The following is a 17,163-nucleotide window of genomic DNA, read 5'->3' on the forward strand; positions in this document are numbered from 1 at the left end:
CACCTCACCACCCGCCAACCGATACCCAGCCCGACCCAAGCAGCAATCTGGGCCTTCTGGGTAACTGCCCCCAGTTTATATACTGGGCATGACGTGCTGTGGTATGGAATACCTCTTTGGCTAGTTTGGGTCAGGTGTCCTGTCTCTGCTTCCTTCCAGCTTACCCTCTTCCCTGACAGAGCATGAGACTCAGAAGGTCTTTGTCAGAGTAAACATTACTGAGCAGCAACTAAAAACATCGGTGTTATCAGTGCTGTTCCCAGGCTGAAAGTCAAAAACACGGCACTGCACCAGCTACTAAGAAGGAGAAAAATGACTGCTACTGCTGAACCCAGGACAGGCACGCATGGTTTACTGGCAATGAACCAATGCACAGACCTTCAAAAAGAATTTATGGACGCTTTTATACACATACACAAATATTTTAATATAATAGTAACTGAAATGTTATCCATATTCTTAGTACTGTCATAATTAACTAAAAAGATATTTTTTAAATTTTGTAAAAATGACATATTTTACACATCTTCTATTTACAGTTGCAATATACTTAAATGTTATAAAACATCCACTCTGACCTTTAAAATATATGTATACTAGGACTTAGTATTAGATATATTATAATTTATAGCAAACCTAGGGTTTGCTGTGTAGCTATCTGTTCAATGGGAATTTCATTATCAGCCTGGCTTAATAAAGGCTGCTCAAAACCAAAAATTGACAACAACAACAAAAAGACAGGGAATGTGCAAATATTGGGGCAGGAAAAAAAATACAAAAAACCCAAAATCAAGATTGCAGTTTTAAAAAAGAACATCATGAAGACTTCCAATAAATTAAAATCATGACCCACAAATCCTTTTCCTGGCATTGTCCGTCATCAAATTAATTTTCAGTACTATTAATCTGAAAGGAAAAAAGCCAACCCAAGGGAAAAACCCAACCCAGCCACCCCAGATCTTCCCAGGGTCATCTGTTCCTCACACCGCAGTCAAGCATCAGGATTTGCCGGGATGATTGTTGCTGGCACAGACGAGCTGGCTCTATTGATGACCCGTGAATAAGTGCGCTCCATTCCGTGCTGTTTTGCTGGATCCTCCTTGTATACAATCTTTTGATAAAAAAGGAAAGAAAAAAATATATGCAACAGTGAGAGAAATCTGAAGCTTGATGTCTGAAGTCTGTTTGGTACTTTATTTATTACACTATGATGCTAAAGATCTCACAGCAGATAATAAACTTTGCCCAGGTACACAGAAGTGACTGGAGGCTGCAGTAAGTGGGAGGATATCCTCTGAGCTGGGGGAATAAATGGGGCTGGGCTGGGGTCACCAGGTTCTGCCAAGAGGTGCTTCATGGTGTTCCCTGAACTATGTTTCTCTAACAACAATCATACAAACACAACTGAGAAGTCACCTGCATTTTAGGCGCAGTGGCACCTATTGATTCTGGTACAGACCAGCCCCAGCTCTGCCCACACACTCATTTGGAGGCATGCAGCATCCCCACCAAGCTTCACACACAGGGCAGTGGAAAAGTATGTCAGTTAGGAGGGTTTGGACCAATTGCCAGGCTGAGGCTGCAGGCAAACCTGTGCTCTTAGGGAGGAGCAGTGGCAGAAGTTTGCTCTTCCCTGTCCTAAAATAGGCTTTAGCAAGAAGGAAGATATTTTTTTTCTTAAAGTTGTTTTTAGCCTTGGTAATAGGCTATAAAGCCTATTCTATAAATACAGACTGAAAACCTGCCTTCCTCCATGAGGCACTGTGCTGAAGCATCCACAGCAGAGACATGGGGCATCCCCACTGACCACGCAGCTGTCAATAGTGGAAGAGAAAGCCTTTCCCCTTCACAAAGCTCCAGGGACAATCTTACGACCCCCCGTTATCCCTGGTCAGGGCTGCAGGTCAACCACACCACATTTATTACTTGGGCAGACGTGACCATGCTGCTCCCACGTACACCTTTAGTGCCTGAGCCAGCAACTCTGGCAGCTCTGAAAAGGAACTATTCCCACACCACGTACATCTTGTCCCTTCTTTTTCATACGTCTCTGAGCAAGGGAGTCATAGACATGAAAATAAACAAACATACCAAGTAGAAAACCAGCAAGGGAGGAAAGTACATGACATTAAAAGAAAAAATAGATGTAAGAAAAATGAACATACCACTTTTGGATATAGTATTGAGGGAAATGTTAGACAGGGAAGAAGAGAAGCTGTATAAGCAAGGACCATGACAGAGCTGTCAGAAAAGAAAAATAAAACAAAACAAAAGAGAGAAAAACACATGGTGATGAGTCACTGTCAGTGGGTGAGCAAATAAAACCCTCTTGAACATGACAAAGGGAAAGACGGCAAATCTTGCTGGTGTAAAGCACACAGCACAGACACCCTCAAGCTTTCCAACTGTGAGATAGATATTTCAGCCACAGTTTACAGCACATGACTTCTCTGAGGCAATACTGCTCAGAAGTAGGCAGTTCATGCATTCACTGCAGGAGGAGCAGAGTTATCACAAAAAGCTGTGCTGCCTGGAAAACTGGGCTGCTGCTCATAAGGCTGCCCCACAAGGCTGCAAGTGGGAGACTGGTTTTCAGTGTGGGCTTTCAAATTCCAGTGATCACAAACAGCGATAAATATTAGTTACAATAAAAACAGTGAAATGCTTGAGGTTCACAAATATTTATACACCTGACAGGGCAGGGAGCACGACTCGCAGAACAGCAATGACCACTGAGCTTGACCCCCACCTGGCATACGCCAAGCCTTCAAAGCAATTACACTGCTTTATACCCTGAAAAAAAACAGCTCAATTCCACAGGACCAATGGGCCAAAAAATGCTGGTAAATCCTTATTCTCCTCACATGTGAAGATGAATAATACAGCATGGTCTATGGAGTGCCAATTAGACACTTCTGTGAGATGCTATCTCTGATAACAATGGTTAAACAAAGTAACTCTCTACATAAGTAGTGCTTACACATGCTATAGGCACCTGGAAATGCAACTGGTAGAAACTAAGTTCTTCACAGATGCAATTAAGGTGGCCTACACACAAGCACACAGAGAAACAGCTAAGCATGATTTAATTCACGCTTTAGTATGCAGAATCACTCAATATTTAAATTAAAACAAACAAAAAAATAATATCTGCATAGATGCAGCAATAGAATAGCTGCAAGTCTGCACTGAAGCCCAGTTCAGCATTCTGGGATGTATTTCATAGAATGCAACCATGCATGTTCATCCACCTGAAGCTGCGAACAGCCGAAATATATGGCATGTATTTTGACAGCGTACTTAAATATATATATATATATAAAAAACAGTAGTAACTCTTGCTCTGAAAGCTGAATACAAATAGGAACTATAAAGATACCTCCTCCAGTTTCAAGCTAGGTATTAAATGCAATTTACTGCTTTAATTAAATATATCACAGCTGTAGGCTAAAGCAAGCAAAGCATAAAACACCAGTTTTACTGATTATCTATCTTCCTATGCCTCTAGACCTCAGTCTGCATTTAGCTTCATGAACATTCACCTTTTCAATATGTAGTACGACAGGCAGAGGACAGATCTTTGTTGAACAATCAGATTCATTACATACAATACACTTGGATTTGAAATAAAGAGAGGGGAAAAAAAAAGGAGTAACCTATGTTTTCTCAGTGACCGCTGCACTATCAGGTTTTACTTTAAATTTGCTCTACAGCTTCATTTGTCACTAGAAGATACAATTAGCCACTCTCATTCAGTCCAACCAGCAACAAAATAGATGATCTAACCTGTTCATTCATAACTGCAGAGAGCTCATTGAGCATATCCTTGTAATGAGACTTCATCTCTCCCTGATACTCAAATTGGTCCTCCTTAATAAGGCGTTCGTTGACATCAAGAGCATGTCCACATGCTTCTGCAAATTGCCTACAAGCACAAAACCACAAAGAACAAGCATGCAAATTCTGTAGTAATGGAAAAATAAAATCTATCTATCTATATACACACACTCTACCTCTTCTCCCCCTTTCAAATTATACCTTGTTTGAAGTGATATTCAGAGCTCACCCTCAGATCGAGAGGAATGCAGGCTATTAGAACAGCCCAAAACTTCAGTAAATGTTTTCCTGGGAATGACTTGTAAGAAAGGGTAAACCAACCTGGTTCAATTCAGCCTGATTTCATGTCACACCTACTCATGCTATTTAGTACTATGCAGAGGGTTGAAAGTCTGAACAATGTTTACCTGAAGATTTCCTTCAGAAGCTTAACTTGATTATCAGGGTATCTCTTAGCATTTGTCTCTTCAAGAAAAGCTCGAGCATAGGCCATTGGTCCAGCATTTACCTGGGGGAAAAATACGCAGCTTAGGTACACAGAACAAGCAGCTTATTGTCATTTTCTCTTGTGTTCCAAGGACTGGGGACTGGCCTCAGGCAACCAAACCTGTGTGAAGGACATCATTTCGTTCGTTTTGTTACCTGGATGAGACCTGAAGAGTTTTACTGTAGAAAAGGAAGCTGGTCGGCCTTGCACAAACTGCATACCTTTGCTGGCCTTTGAAAGCCCTCACTTAGTTAACCATCCAGAAAGCTGTATGTTTGAGGCCATTTTAATGAGGGTACAAGAAATACATGCAACTCTCACCATTCCCAACCTTTCTAAATAGGAAATGACAAAACCAACCCTAACAAAACTCCCTTTAAAGTATCTGCATGCTTGGCTATGTGACAGGCTGTATTCTCAAGTGACCTGTGATGGTCTTGTTGCAAAGGTCTTAACATTAATTTAGAGAAGATTTGACTAAAGTAGTTATATTTGCACATAAACCCAGCAGGCATCAACATCAGCGGAAAATTTTCTATTCTCTTACATTTTTAGAGGGGGCTCCAAAAGCAGTGGAATACAAAATATGAGCAGAAGTAGAAAACAGAGAAAATACATCTGGAATGTTGAAAATCAGAACAAAATTTTAGGTAGATGCATTGAAAGGAGAAAGAATAAATTAAAAAAGGCAAATTGTTATTACCTTGACACTGACACTTCCTTGGAGTTTGAGCTGCAGTCGGATCATGTCCACTTCTTCCATTGTGCAAAGCTGATTGAGCTCCGAGACTTTTTTGGACATCTCATCAATCGCTACTTCGATAGGGTTCAGTTCTGTGCTGGTTTGGCTTATGACTTGAATACGCTTCTTCACGTAGGGAAACAAGTGACTGGCTACTCAAAAGCAAGAAACATATCAGAGAAACTCACCCAACAAAACAGTATTTAAGAAAGCAAAACAATTAAGTTAAAATTAACTTTTGACTCTGTTAATCTCTTCATCAATCCAAATAAAGTTTAAATCGCCAAATGACTGGAAATGACACAGCAAGCCCAAAATGGATTTTGATGTTCCTGGCACTGGATGAGCATTTTTTTTGACATCACCATTGCTTACTCTAAGCTCTGCAACATTCATGCGGCAAAAAGCTCCCACCACTTAGATTTTAGAATCCACAACTTTCTTCAGTTAAAGCAATTGAGTTAAAGCATCAAACAATGAGCCTGTACTGAACTTCAAATAGCTCAAAACATTGTATCACACATTTCAAATTAGAGGCAGGAGTCTCTAGTTTAGTTGAATTGGATATCACTCACCCGCAGATGAATTACTATTAAAACATCATCCTTAAAGAAGTAAGGAGCTACTTTAACATTCAGCCTAAATACTGCTATGGGAATGGACAGGAATTATTTACCATCAAAACCCCTTCCTTCCAGTCAAAGCCTTTTCATGGATCTTAGGGAGTTTGGCAAAGGTACTGTTGTGGCACCTTAAGCTAACAATCCGTTCTTGATTACCCTACACACTTGGAAGCTCTCCCAAACTGCTTCCTCTGGTGAGCATCTGCTGCCAGTCGGCTCAGGCCTACATAAGCTCCAGCTCACACGGTGGCTGTACCCTTGGAGAGCAGGAAACCCAGAACTTCCGGAGCTGGAAAAACAAGTCACAACCAGGCACAGCAGAGAGCTAGTGATTCACAGACCACAGTCTCTTGCACAGAAGACAAGTGCAGCCTGGTGCAACACGGGCAGCAGGCTCTGGAGCATGGAGAGGCTTAGCAGGTACCATTCTAGCCAGCCAGTACCCCTGTGCAAGTTCCATGCTCTTCCAGTGATACCGATAAGTGATACCGATAAGTGATACCATCTTCTCAGACTGAAAGCACTTCTTTTTTACATAGCAAGCAGATGAAAATATATGACTTTATTGAAGGCCAGGGATGGAGGGCGCTGGGGGCAATATGTTTCCTTTAAAGAAAAGCACTGAGGTGATGCAGGTGCCAGAGGGAAAAGCAGGGGAGAAGGACCTAAGGCTGAAGATGGAATCAAGTTGAGAGCAATGGGAGTTGATGACAGCACGTAATAACCTAGGGAAAACATTCTGCTGGAAGAAAAACCATCTCTGTTTTCACCAGACATACCACAACAGCTGCATTTTCAAGTCACTGAAACTACCTGCTTCAATATAGGTCTCAGAACACCTACTGCTGCTCAAGCACTTAAAAAACCCACACATAATCCACTCCTCCTTTTTTCTTCTTACAAGCAAAGCTGTGTCACGTAACAAGATGCCCTCAGACATCAGTGCCTCTTTCCTGACTTGCCAGAACAAAACTTTTAGGTGACTATGCCTGTACTGTAAGCAGCTTTCTTCACTTTGCCCTTTGGGGGAAGCTGTGAAGTCCATGGGGAATGGGATTTTCTGTCATTCAGGAGCCTTTGATGTGAATATCAGCTGCTCTGCTCACGGCTGCCCATGACAGCAATGCCTCCATCTCAGATAGTTTCTCATATTCCCAGCCAAAATACAGACAGGTCAAGTTTCAGCAGCAGTTTCACAAAGGATGCCTCTTTAAAAGAGATTTCCACCATGATAAGGAACTAAACATTTTCTGTTTAATATGATTCAGTAAGAATAGACATATCTAGCACTCCTGACATTCCTGTCTTAAAACACTGTGCCCAGTGAGATGAAATCTTACCTCCACTTAAAAAAAAAATAATCTATATGATGTATCTTGCTCTGATTTTGAATAAAAATTCCTATCTGCCAAGTTTTAATCTTCTTAGAATAGTCACCCTACTTCGCTTCTTCTTTGACTTGTTTGTTATTTAAAAGAACAATGGTTCTGAGTGCTGAACTGCCTCCAGCAAAACCACTCCCAAGTTACATCACTGCAAGAACAGTTAAGATGTCAATAATATGAGAAAATACGACTGCTGATGACTCCACAAATGAAAATAACTTTTCCCCGGACAGTCGGCAGGGTTGTAAGAGAGCACATAATTTGCCAATGGACACACTGAAGAGATTACTTATCAGTCTTCACAGCATGCTGTGCCCACTGACTGCAGAAAACCTGGCACATTAAATGCACTGCTGGGCTTAACTGGCAAAGGTGGATGGGAGCGGGGAAGCATCCTGAGGACACGTACTTGTTAGGATCGTGCGCCGCTTGCACTGCTCTTCTACCCCTCCGTGCTTTTTTCCTGAGAGTGTGAAGGGTGTCTCAAACACAAAGCGGTTGATATTGTGATGCATTTCAAAGTCAGTCTTTCGATCTTCGGCTTCCTTCTCTTCAAAGAAAGGCGTGACATACGTCACCTGGATATATGCGTATTTTGGATCTAGGTCTTTGGGGTTGACCTGTGTAACAGTGGCAAACATAAAACTCTGTTAATAAGCTTCCAAGGCATCTGTTATATTTCTGAAGCTTCTATAGCAATACTTCCTATTAAAACATACTTCCTATTTTAATATTAAGACCACAGATTAATACAAAGGTATTTAACAAAGGGGACCGTAAGAACAGTGGGACTTTTGAACATAGTCATTGGCAGAAGTGGATGAAAACTGAATGAGAGAGAAAACAACCTGCTTCCGCATTGCAGTAAACATCTGCATGCTCTCTGCAGGCATATGCTGGAATATGCTCTTTTTCCACTGACTGTGATGCCCTGCTATAATATCGTCATTCCCATGCAGCACCTGCCGTGCTATAAGGTGAGGATCTTTGTTCGGTTGTAAAACTAGGTCACACGAGGTAATACACACACTCAGTTCATATTCATTCAAAACACAGCTCCCAAAACATGCACCATGAGCTCAGTTCTCCCCACTGTTCAAAAACCAGCATTTCTTTTGTACCTTGTTGGAATCCTGAATGATCTTCACGTTATCTATTCCAAACTTGTCTGCATACAGTTTCATCAGCCTTTGAGAGATCTCAGACAAGCCGGTTAATTTGGGTTCTTTATAGATATATTCTTTACCTTCCTCTTCTTCAAAAAACCCCTGTTCGGATGAAATGGAAGGATATAGTGAACACCACAGGCAGGGCAAAGCCTAAAAGAGGTGTTTTTATCAGGAATCAAGGTTGTCTGTATACCCACCAAAGCATCCAATATATCGTTTCCAACATCTAAATCAAAAGCTTACCTCTCTCCACTGTAGCAAACACCTAGAAGTCTGCATTTATACCAGTCTGGTACCTCCGAAATTACCCAGTTATTTTGATGTACCTGGGTACATCATACACATTTAATAACTCATACACATTTATTCATATAAGACCTAGCTGTTTTAAAGATTTAAAGCACTTTCTTAAGAATGCTGATGTGTGTACGATGAAAAAACCCAAATGAATTAAAAACTGGACATTAAAAATCCTTTAAATTTTAATCATTTGTTTAAATTAACTATTTTGGAAGCAGTGTCCTAACAGAACATGAGTGTAACAGCTGTTCGCTGGATGCCTAGCCCAGCATGCCACCTCCAGTGCATCCTGTCTGGGAGCCATGTGTGCAGCCAAAGGCTGGGCACTGCTGCCTGTGGTGATGTGTGGGACACTCCTGCCCACAGCAATACATAGGACCATGGCATTGGGAGCACCTGTGAACTGATCTGCATCTGTTCAGGGCAGCTGAAGAGGAACTCTGGTGGCATCCTGAGAGGCCATATGGAATTGCAGCATTTTCAGAGACAATCTTGTCTGTTAGATTTATGTAGAAAAACCAAACAAATAAAAAAAACAAACCAAAAAAAACCTCCCACACAAACTGTGCTCCTTTGCAAAAAAAGCTCCATCTTGTTAAGGTCATTTACTTATTACACTGGAAGGACTTGGCAGAGCTTTAAGAAAAGACTCCACTGAAGAGCTGAACAAGAACCACTCAGGCTTCAGAAGAAATGCCAACCTCAGAAAATTAACATAGCATTGCATCATGTGCAGGTCAGACACTCAACTTGTACATGATGAACATGTACCTCAAAGCTACAGCAGGAAGTAGCAGGTGCCCCAGTAACAAGGCCGGGATTTATCCCAGTGCCATCATGGGACTATTCCAATGCAGCACCAGACTTCCTCCTAGGATTTCATATGCTGCTGATGAAATCTGGCAGTGTTAACCAGGGCAGCTGCACCCAAAGCCTCCTCCTTTCACCTGAATGCAAAGTGACCCAGAGAAAAATACCTGAAGCTGCAGGGATCAAGGGGAAAAGCAGACAGCATTAATGATGTCAGACCTAAGACCCTTTAACCTTAACACGATGTGGCTTGAACAGCTAATTCTACATTATGTCTAGGCAAACTGCCATCTGTTGAAAAACAGAGAAGCACAAATGAATGAAGTCAAGAAATACCTCCAAATCTCTTTGGAAGGTACTCATGGAAAATCCAGCCTTTTTGTGTTGAAGCATATTTCAAGTTTGGCCACTAAAATTATTGACTAGGCAGATCTTCATTAAAAAAAAAAAACAAACCCAAACAAAAAAAAACCCCGAAAACAAATCATAGCTGTAAATATCAATGTTTGTTTATGAAAAATCCCCAAACTTGATCTTGATAGGGACTAACAAATACATGCATCTCTGGCTTCTCCTTTGGTGAGGACAAGGGGCAATAAAATTATCTTTCAATTTGGCAAGTGCCAAGAGCACTGTGGGCTTTACTGGAAACTGATGACTAATAGCAGCAGCTTGTCTGGTAATATCTTAATCAGTCTCAGAGTGACCTTCTAACACTGCACAGTTTTAAACCATATTATCAATTAAACTCCATAGGCATATGAAGAACTTCACAAGTAATTAGAAAACAAATCTAGAGCTCAAAAGTTGACACCCTATAAACATTTACTGATCTGAGCAGGTAATTGACTCTTTTATTGATTTCACTGAGGGAAGATGTGCAGAATCATAACCTAGTTTCTGGTCTTGTTTCCATTGAAGCAAAACTGCTTTTATGTGAGAAAACCTCATTAATTTCATGCAACCATATTTAAACACCCTACTCAGAATCACTCCTGTCAAAAATCAGCTGTTTTCTGCTACTATTCTGTGTTTTCAACATAACCCCCTCATGTTCTCCAAATCAATCACATAACAAGCTAGAATATAGTTAATGCTCTTAACCACTAATTCTGTGTATGTTTTCACGCTGGAAAACAGTGTTTATATGTGAGTATCAAATCTTTGTGCTAATGCTGCATGGCACACTAAGTTGGTATCTGTGTTAATGGTTTTGCTTAAAAAAAAACCCAAACCTGAACACAAACAACTAACAGACTTTGTCTTGTCTCTAATGCTAGAGACATCATTTAAGTACATATTCCCTACAGTATTTCAGCTGATAAGTGACAAGCAGAAGTTAATTGTGAGCTATAAATAATCATGTCTGCCATATGCTGTATGTCTGGCAAAGACTATTGGAGGTAAGATTAAATACTTCCAGAAGCTACATATCCTTCAATTTCACGATTTTAACACATTAAGCAGCCAAGCTTACATTATCAGTGCATATCCCTGGATTATCTTCAACTGGCTCATTTTGCCCTGCAAGGACAACACAGCCTTACAGATGAAAATTATGACATGGAGCAGCCAAACGTAACGGAAGGGAGACAATCTCCTGGGCAGAAGTTATAGGTTTCCTCTGAGCTCTGATGTGCTGAGAGTCAAGTTGTGACCTAGGACTGTCACTGTGGGAGTGCTGAAAAGGCCCTTCTTCCTCCCCATATGCCCTCAGACACAGCCCCTGGAGCTCACAGTACATCAGACACTTCTCTGCCCTTTGCTGGAGGCATACACACCATTCCTCCAGCCGGTGTACCAAGGTAAAGCCTTCTGCTTTACCTGCCAAACTTATCATCTAATGGATCTTTCCTCCTCTGCATCAAGTGAGCATCTCCTCCTATGGTAAGTGAGAGTGCTTTATTCTTTAGTAAGGAAGCTACAGCTGTTTTATTATGTTTGGAAAAGATGACACATATTCTGCTCTTCGGACATAAACCCACAGTTAGCTTACCACTATGAAAATCTGGCCTCCAACTTCTGAGGCTTCTTTCACAGATAGGAAAACAAAACCACAGCTCTACTTTTACCTGCTCTGAAAACAAATCTTGAATGTCTTTGTTTATCAGCACAATATGAGTTTTCAGCTATTCAATATATTTAACAGCTTCTTTTTGGTTTTAATTCAAGAAAGATACTGACTTCTCAAAACACTCATCTGTGAATAAAATCATAAGCACTGGCTAGTGTGGCCACTTGGTGGTGCAATGAGATTCTGTCACCAAAGACCCTTAACAGAATTTGCTGTCTAAAACAGCAGCTGCCATGAGATGCAGCTCTCTGAGCTGGCAAATAAAGCTCTCTGGCAAAAACTACTGACTACATCCTTCCTAAGGCCTACAGTCATTCAAACCATCCTTCCAGAGGATCTCTGCGGCAATGCAGTAACCAAGTACTGTCTCCCCTTTCACATGAAGGACAACGGTTTTCAGGTGCATCTGCAGATTTTCTTTTTCTACTAAGAACCCTCAAAATTCTTCCTGCAAACAGTATTTGCATTATTTCTTTGCCCTTTAATCTGCTTTCTCTGCAGGTTTTGTTTTTTTTTCAGTGGAACAGTGTTCCATTTTTACAAAATATATATATGTATATATTTATTATTGATATATTTGATAAAAATGTTTAATTAATAAATGCATATCTGTAATAATACATTTTTATATGTGTGTATCAGCCCCCAGGTGTTTTATAGAACAGTGTATGTGAAAGACTGAAAGGAATCCCATACCTGCATACTGAGCATCCCACACCTGCATACCAGGTTTCCTTCTGTGGCATTGCCTCTGTAGTGGCCTAAGCAGAACAGTTCATATTGCTTTACCAGTGTAATACTAGTAAATAATACTAGTGTAATTCTACTAGTAAATACTAGTAAAACCTGCAACTGTTGGCTTTTGGGAGGAAGTGTGCAAAGTCTGCCAGAAGCACAAGAAAAGGGAAATGCTTTTAATGTTTTAAATGGATGGGGTATTGATACTGCTTTCAGCATGGAGACCTTCAATATTTTTGGCAACTGAAGGACCAAAAGGCCCCATACCTTTCCATCCGCACAACTGAAATGGAAGCAAGTGGCCCATGAGAAAAAGGGATTGAGAGAAATACAGAGAAGAAACCTTCCTCAGGGAAAAATATGCAGGCACAGTTGGTATATGGGAACAGATTGTTCTCTCTGTCTCTTCTTTCATGCCAAGCTTCATCTGTAGCTCCCATGGCTGCCATTGTCCTTTGTGTACTGGTAAGCCCTCCTTAATCAGTTCTGCACATCTACTCCTATTTTCCTTGGTAATTGAGGCACGCTCATAGGAATGATCTACCTTTAATTATTTGCACTTTGTCATGTACTTTTGTCACTATGCCTCTGCAAGGAGCAATACAGAGAAGTCTCGCCTTCTACCACATAACATCTCTCCTGCAAAAGGAAAGGAGGAAGTTGTACTTGCTTGCATTTAGAGCTCAGTGTCCAGGGGCATCAGGGAATGGACCAGACTGAGCAATACGCAGCTATGAAAATGTCATATGCATGAAAGCTGTTTAAATGAGGTTGCTCTCGTGGCACTGGCAGCTGAAAAGTCATTGCACTGTAACAGAGATTTTAACCCAGTTCAGCAGAACTGCTGCAGCTAAATTACCCACTTACAAGTAGCTGCCTCTGGAAGAGCTCTGGCAAGAAGATGCAAGTAGAAGAGTCCTGTTTCCCACACTGCTGCCCCTATTTTGAGGAAGGCCAGGCATAAGGAAAACTCTACCCTTCCTCAGTGCAGCTTGCTTTCTACTTGAATTTGGCAAGTTCAGCTTTGCTAATCTGTATGAAGAGCCAGGACACCATTTGTCTCCGACTCCCAGTTTGCTTGTTCCTACAAGGGAATACCAGGAACATGGCTGTACCCTGCCCAGAGCGCTGCAGTTACCATTGCCACAGATCATACTGACACAACAGCCTTTCTCTTTGGAGCTGCTGTGCAGGCCAGGAAAGCAGGTTTGCATTCAAACAGCATTAATGCTACACTGAGTTCTTCAACAGAGAATGAAGGGGTCCAATCCTGCTCCCAGTGAAGCTGAAAGAAAAACTTCCACTGAGATGAGATGATGCAGCATTGGGCCCCATGGTGCACATATAACATGGCAACAGACACAGCTTGGTTAATTCGGGTAACTGAACAAACAAAAGTTAATTTGCAGGATGAAACAACAAATGAAACAATGTTATTTCATCTGCCAGAAACCAAAGAATTGAGAGCACAGGAAAGTTAATGTTAAGTAACAGTACAGGGAGGGATGGAGGATGTGTGAGGAGAGAGTTAAACAAAACATGCAAAAGAACTAGACTTACCACAGCCTTGAATAAGATCAAAAGGAGAGAAGAGTAAATTTCTGCATTAAAATCTAATTAGCAAGCAGATTCACATCAGTCTGTTTTTTACACACCTTATTATTTACTTTTCTTTTTTTTTTTTGTAAGAGTAAAGGAAATAGTATGCTTGCTAAAACCAGGTCTTAAAAGGAACATGCTGGGTTGCTACACTGGTCTGTAGTAGGAGAAAGCACAAAATAATGCTTTGAGGATGCTGAAGCACAGCAGAGGGAATAAAACTACTCTACAGTACACTGCACAGAATCAGAGGTGGCCTGAAAGCAGAAGTCAGAGTCAGCGAGAAACACAACAAAACATCTACTGCATTCTGCTCTACTTAAGCTCTGTTATAGAAGGGAACCACAGATCAATAAAAGATGTCTTACCTGGTTTTATGTAAATTTTACTCAGAAAACACCCTGCCCTGCCTCAGTCTCAGTTTTGCTTGATGAAGTCAAGAACTAAAGCTGATGTAAAAGGCTGTTTTCCAACACACCAATAAATACATAGCAGCAGTTTACACGTATGCAACTGAGTGCTCTTTATTCAGAGTAAAATCTTGCTTGGAGTCTGACCCACAAGGCCCTTTCTACCCCATGATTCATTGCCAAGCGTTTCCCTGGTTTAGCTTCTTGAAAATACATCAGGATTACAGGAACATGCTGAAATCTGGGAATGTGTGGAGACAAAAGAACACAAGTTGACTTACCTGCCCATAAAATGCAACACGGTAATATCGCCCAAAGAGACGTTTCTCAGAGTTCACTACTTCTGCAACCTTCAGGTATGAGCGGTGAATGTCATAGTACAAATCAGACAGCCTCTACATTAGGAAACAGGGAGGAGCGGGGGAAGTGAGAGCATGCAGATACTTTAGTTCTGTACAAGCATGGCTTGCCTTAACTGGATACCCAAACCTTTGCAAAGATGGCTGTACATACTGAAAGAATAGTTTAACCTTGTTATCAGTCATTTCAAGGTTTCTTTCATCTTCTGAGCAGTTTTGTGGCAGTCGGTGTTTCTGTGCATAGGGCCACAGTGGCAGAGACCTACCAAGAGGGAACCCAAGTATCCTATGTGCAGGTGAGAGCAGGGTGCCAACAGTTCCAATCAGCTCCTACGCCCATGCAAAGACACACTGTCCACAATTATCACTAAAGAGCACTTTCTCAGGATAGTGAAACAAAATTTCAACTAAGTGTGCTGGTTTTGGCTAGGGCAGAGTTAAATTTTCTTCAAAACCTGTTTTCTAAGCATACAGCTTATTGCTATTTACCTCTTGGCTTTTACTATGATTTAAAACCAGAAAATCAGTAAATGAGATTATAGTCTGGTTATTCATTATATATTGAGATCACCAAGTAAATAAAAGAAAAAAAACTTGGAACTGTGAAGAGATCACACGATTTATCAGCACTTTCTAAAACTAAATACAATGGAAATGTGCTTTTGGTTTAAAAACATTTAAAAACATGCAAAATTCACATCCACTGGATAATACGAGAGGTCTGTTTGAAAATTTTTTGTCTATTAACCATTGTATTGATGCTGGAAAGAGGAAAGTAAGATACCAGAGGGTTATTTTTATTTACTCACAGCACAAAGCATTAAAAGGAGAAATTACAGACATGAAGAAAAAAGATTCCTTTTAAAGAAAGCACATTTTTTTTTCCTTTAAACTTCTCTTCACTGCTCTTTTAAGAAAATCAAAAAATACAAATATATAAATCAACTTACTTTAAAGTCCCTCTGCTTTTCAAAAACAGCAATGATAGGCTTGTTAACCTCAGCAATAAGCTCATATCTCTCAGACTTCCACAGGTATTCAACACACAACTCCAGCTGCTCCACAAGAATATTCTGTAATTCCACAGATATAAACAGATCACTTGACAGCTGGTGGCATTTAATTAATAGCAATGCAGCAAAAGCATACACCCACTGTTAATTTTTATTCTGTGTCTTCTATATTAAGGTTTATTTCAGTAACACAATGTTTAATCAGGTATTGGTGACCTAGCTCTTCTTTAGATAAAAACCCTCAAATAACAGTAACATGAAAGTACTTGAATACTTGACAACTCATACAGAAGAATGGGTTTGGGCTTCATGGACTCCCTAACTACCTGCTCTGGTACTTAATGCTCTTGTTAGCAAAACAGCTATCCCTGCTATTTAGTACAACAGCTATGGCAATTCACTTAAAAGCTGTGTGCCTTTTAATACTGTCTGAAGTACACCCTCACTATAACTTGTAACATGCACAGGCTTCCATTAGAAATAACACTAGCTGTTGATATAGAACAAGTATATAAATGTTAATGCTGTTGACCTCATTATAAGGAGTATCTTGCATCCCGGAGTCTTCTTTCATAGCGCCTTCTTCTTTAATGTTGGGGGTAATGCTCAGAAAAGCAGGCCATCCCATGGAAAATAAGCCTTGAAGTGCAAGTCATAACAATGTCAATTAACGCGTGAATAACCAGATCATAAAAAAAAGCTACTGAATGCAATTAAAACAGATCTGATTTAATTTGACTGGGTTAATTACTTTTTTCACAGCCCAAGTGATGAGAAGCACAAATGGGACTGCCTGAATTTATGAGACTGTTACACATTTTCACTACGATATAAATCCACTTGTCCAGGCAAAGGGTAACTATAACATTTTCCTGATGCAATCTTTTCCTCTCTTTGGCATTTTGGTTCCTTAGCTGTACAGCGCTGGCAGCCCTTGCAAAACTACATGTGCAATGCTCATCTACACTGGAATTGATAGGCAGGCTGAGATGAGAAAATTTATACTCATAAAACCAGTGCTGTAACTCCTGGCCTGACCCACAGGCACTTAATGCTACATGCTGGGATCTGCACTTGTCCCACCCATCTGTTTTCCTAAAGGAGAGTGGCACAGTTGCCCAGGGCTTGCTGCATCTGATAGAGAGATGCCTGCTCTGGAGCACAGTGTGCCTTTACCAGGTTTGAGGATACCATGGCAGTGAGGTGACCAGAGCCCTAAGAGAAAAACTCTCTTGTAGAAAGCTCATGGCGGTGGCAGAAGCTGTTGATGGGAAAAATCACAAGTATTAAAACTGAATTTACATCTAGTATTTGCTAAGCTGGGTTCTTAGTCCAACAGCTGCAGAAGGAACAACTTGCACAGGCATTGCACATTACGGATGAGGTAGAGTTTGACCCATGAAGGTTTTACTACCACTCTTGAACAGAGAAGGTAAACATGTTAGAGGAGGTGATGAACTTCTAATATAACTTTTGTTCAATGTAAAGGTTAGCTTAAAAAACTAACCTTTACACATTGAGAGAGGGGCTCCATCCTCTCTGTCAACTTTTGAGGATCATTTAAATATAGATTTAAAATAAGATTTTTTGCTCCACCTCCTGCGATCTGTTACTCAT

The 17,163-nt window shown here is 40.7% G+C and overlaps 1 protein-coding gene across 9 annotated transcripts in view; it reads right to left on the reverse strand.

The window, feature by feature from the left end:
• Positions 1 to 326: 326 nt before the first annotated feature.
• The window catches only part of DOCK10 (dedicator of cytokinesis 10), a 161,068-nt gene continuing 144,231 nt past the window's right edge, over positions 327 to 17,163 (reverse strand). For 6 of the 9 annotated variants that reach the window (XM_057417153.1, XM_057417156.1, XM_057417157.1 and 3 more), the window contains 10 exons: positions 16,079 to 16,185; positions 15,484 to 15,606; positions 14,456 to 14,569; positions 8,196 to 8,342; positions 7,484 to 7,694; positions 5,028 to 5,218; positions 4,245 to 4,345; positions 3,787 to 3,925; positions 2,166 to 2,241; positions 327 to 1,111 (listed from right to left, as the gene is read on the reverse strand). In XM_057417153.1, coding sequence (XP_057273136.1) covers positions 1,044 to 1,111; positions 2,166 to 2,241; positions 3,787 to 3,925; positions 4,245 to 4,345; positions 5,028 to 5,218; positions 7,484 to 7,694; positions 8,196 to 8,342; positions 14,456 to 14,569; positions 15,484 to 15,606; positions 16,079 to 16,185 — 1,277 coding nt within the window. In that variant the 3' untranslated portion in view covers positions 327 to 1,043. The remainder of the gene's footprint in view (positions 1,112 to 2,165; positions 2,242 to 3,786; positions 3,926 to 4,244; positions 4,346 to 5,027; positions 5,219 to 7,483; positions 7,695 to 8,195; positions 8,343 to 14,455; positions 14,570 to 15,483; positions 15,607 to 16,078; positions 16,186 to 17,163) is intronic. The other 3 variants (XM_057417155.1, XM_057417160.1, XM_057417161.1) reach the window with 1 other exon arrangement.

The sequence above is a fragment of the Pezoporus wallicus genome, unplaced genomic scaffold (assembly GCF_028554395.1).
Source record: "Pezoporus wallicus isolate ANWC-B61680 ecotype Strahan unplaced genomic scaffold, APGP_CSIRO_Pwel_v1 contig_360, whole genome shotgun sequence".
NCBI lineage: Eukaryota > Metazoa > Chordata > Aves > Psittaciformes > Psittacidae > Pezoporus > Pezoporus wallicus.